We start from the raw sequence: 3,047 nt of genomic DNA, 5'->3' as shown, positions 1-3,047 counted from the left end.
CATCATCATCATCATCATCATCATCATCATCATCATCATCATCATCATCATCACCATCATCATCATCATCATCATCACCATCCTTATCATCACTTCTGTGTTTGTACTACTTGTAAAGAATAATGGTTTAAATATTCTTTAAGTTCTAGACAGTGAGATAGGTAGGAATTAATACTATAGGGTTAGTTGTTGGAAGTAAGAGATTATATCTATCATCATCATCGCTGTTGTAGTTGTAGTTGTCATACAGAATTTTTTCTTCCTGGGAAATAGCTAACGCTTTACGTGTGTCTGTTTCTATTTCATAATTTTTTAAACGTTTTTCTGTCGAATAAAAATTCTCTCTCTTTCTCTCTCTCTCTCTCTCTCTCTCTCTCTCTCTCTCTCTCTCTCTCTCTCTTACAATGATATTATCTTCAATTCACCCACTGATTCCTTTGACCCTCGTTTCCAACACCCACAGTTAAATTAAAACATATTCATCTTTCCTTGACCCTTCCTTCATCTTCCCATTTCTCCTGTCTTTCTCTTTCTCTATATTTAATCATAATAATATGTTAAAACATAATTGCCCCATTTCACTAACAACCCCTTGCCCACCCCATGCGCCACCCCCACTCCCCACCCCACCCCACCCTCCTCTCAACAGCGGTTGCTCGACTGCTCAAGTACAGAATCGGCCACGCTTTCAGGCTGACCCCTGAGTCTGAACCCGGCACTTGGTGAGTCACATGTCACGTCCCAACTGTGCATAGTGCATCGCTCAAGCTGGTTTGTTAGAATAACAATTTGACATTCCTTCTAGACACTGTGGAATCAGGCGCTCGTCCATTTTGGATATAAGGAATTACTAATTGTAGAATCCCAAAGCCTTTTCAGTTGCCTTGCTTTATTGGAAATAATACTCATCTATCTTGTATAGGAGTTGAAATATTTGCGATTGATAGAAGTGGGGGTCGTCTGGTGTCAATGGTAAAATTACCGAGAAAATGGCCACCAGAGTTAGTCTAGGTGACTTCCAAAGCTGAAATGTAATTGGAAACTGCAAATTTACAATATGTTTGAGTGTCTTTGGTTAACGTTTTTCAGTGAAATCAAAGTAAACTGTCAAATTAAATGGTTTAACGATGTTGAGCCAAAAACAAATTTAAAAAATAGATCAAATTTGCTCAAAGGGTGGAAAACCTATGACTGTCATTTTCTCAAATTTCATTATTTTAACATGCACCTGATTTCACCACGATGCAACACATAATATTATTATAGGATGACACTTAACTTCATTTTTTCTGAAAATCTAAAGATAATTCACCTTAATTCAGAAAGTTTCTGGTGATGTGAAACAGTGAAAGTAAATTGCTATCTTAGAATTGCAAAGTTCTATCCTACATTTTTGGCCGTTTTGAATTGCTGAGACCATGAGGTCAGGAAATGTATGTTCTATGTGCTCTATCAAAGTAGTTTATTCCAAATCTATCCACAGGCTGACAGCGTTTGTGACCAAAACATTGTGCCACGCCTCAAGGTTGACTTTCGTAGATCACGACACTCTGATCAAGACCAGCTTCCAGTGGCTGCTCAGTCAAGTGTCGGAGAACGGGACCATGGAGGAGAGAGATTGGAGGCTCGCAAATGTAAGCGCTTGCGTCGACATTACCACCTATTGTGAACTAAAGCATAAACATACTAACAGACTTATGCGCATACATACACACAAACACACACACACACACACACACACACACACACACACATACACACAAACACACACACACACATACACACAAACACACACACACACACATACACACAAACACACACACACACACACACACACACACACAAACACACACACACACACACAGACAGTTGTATTATGTTGTGAAAAGCACTTAATTTGCTTCTAAAACGTGTAGTTTCCGACAGGAATAACTAAAACGTCAATGCAGTTGAAGTAATATTCTTTTGAATGAGAAATAATAGACGCATTCCTGTTGAACATTTAATTCTGTAACCACATGGATGGGTAATCTCAGTAAGCAGGCGGTTGGCGGGTGCTTTAATGTAGTTTGGCCCTTCTTTTCTATCTAAGATCTATCGTCCTGATCTCTACTCTTTTTTGTGTTTGTTAATGTTACTCTTTGTTACATTTCTAATCTTCAGCACTGATATGACCTTATTGTGTTGCAAGTGCCGTAAAACTCTTACTAAAATGAAAAACTCAGTGATTCACCTCTTTCTGTCACCAGGATTCCTTCGAGTACCGGGTCATGCTGTCTGCAGAAGTGCTCATGTCCTTACTGGAGTGTGAATTCCCCCAAGACGTGAGCTAAACCTTCAACAAAATCATTAACAACGTTGACTCATTTAGGATGCACAAAACGTGAAGTCGCGCTGTTTTGAGACTCTTTCAAAAAGAAGCATAACTTCCTTATTCACTTTGTTTGAAACATGAAGATGAACAATATGCACAATATGAAAGATACAAATTCGTATTTCTGACTTGTGTATGGTGCCTCAAAATGGGCTGTAATTCAATTATTAGTCAGCTGCTGATCAGGCATATTATGACCGTGTCGGCACGTCTGTTAAAGAGATAATGCCATACGAGTACAATTCTCTCTTATCACAATCGGATTATCCTTGGCGTAGCGGTTAGGCGCTTTGTCGACGCAATCTGAGAATTCGAATTCAACTCCCATATGGAGAGAATTTTTATGATGTGTGACATGCCTTTTAGCGCTGAATGCGTTGGTTATAATTTACATCTCCTTATGCGACGTTCTGGAAACATTTAACAAGCAAGGAAAGCAGTAAACCCTAGTTTCTGAATCTACGATCTTTCGGCTTTATTTTCTGTAACAGTAACTGAGGCATGTCCCTTTTACCGAAGGCTGGGAATCTTTTCAGTTTGAGAGAGAGAGACAGAAAGAAAGAAAGAGAGAGAGAGAGAAAGAGAGGAAGCAAGATAAAGACAGACAGACAGACAGACAGACAGACAGACAGACAGACAGACAGACAGACAGACAGACAGACAGACAGACAGA

At 39.3% G+C, this 3,047-nt stretch overlaps 1 protein-coding gene across 1 annotated transcript in view; it reads left to right on the top strand.

Annotated features, from left to right (window-relative positions):
* Positions 1-3,047, top strand: part of LOC101848728 (complement C3) — a gene marked incomplete in the record, with an annotated part of 82,021 nt that overhangs the window by 48,317 nt on the left and 30,657 nt on the right. The window contains 3 exon segments of the mRNA XM_005092954.3: positions 650-722; positions 1,484-1,634; positions 2,250-2,324. Coding sequence (XP_005093011.2) covers positions 650-722; positions 1,484-1,634; positions 2,250-2,324 — 299 coding nt within the window.

The sequence above is a fragment of the Aplysia californica genome, unplaced genomic scaffold, assembly GCF_000002075.1.
Source record: "Aplysia californica isolate F4 #8 unplaced genomic scaffold, AplCal3.0 scaffold00055, whole genome shotgun sequence".
NCBI classification, from domain to species: Eukaryota; Metazoa; Mollusca; class Gastropoda; order Aplysiida; family Aplysiidae; genus Aplysia; species Aplysia californica.
The sequence above is the reverse complement of the archived record's forward strand: the minus strand, read 5'-3'. Positions and strand labels throughout refer to the sequence as shown.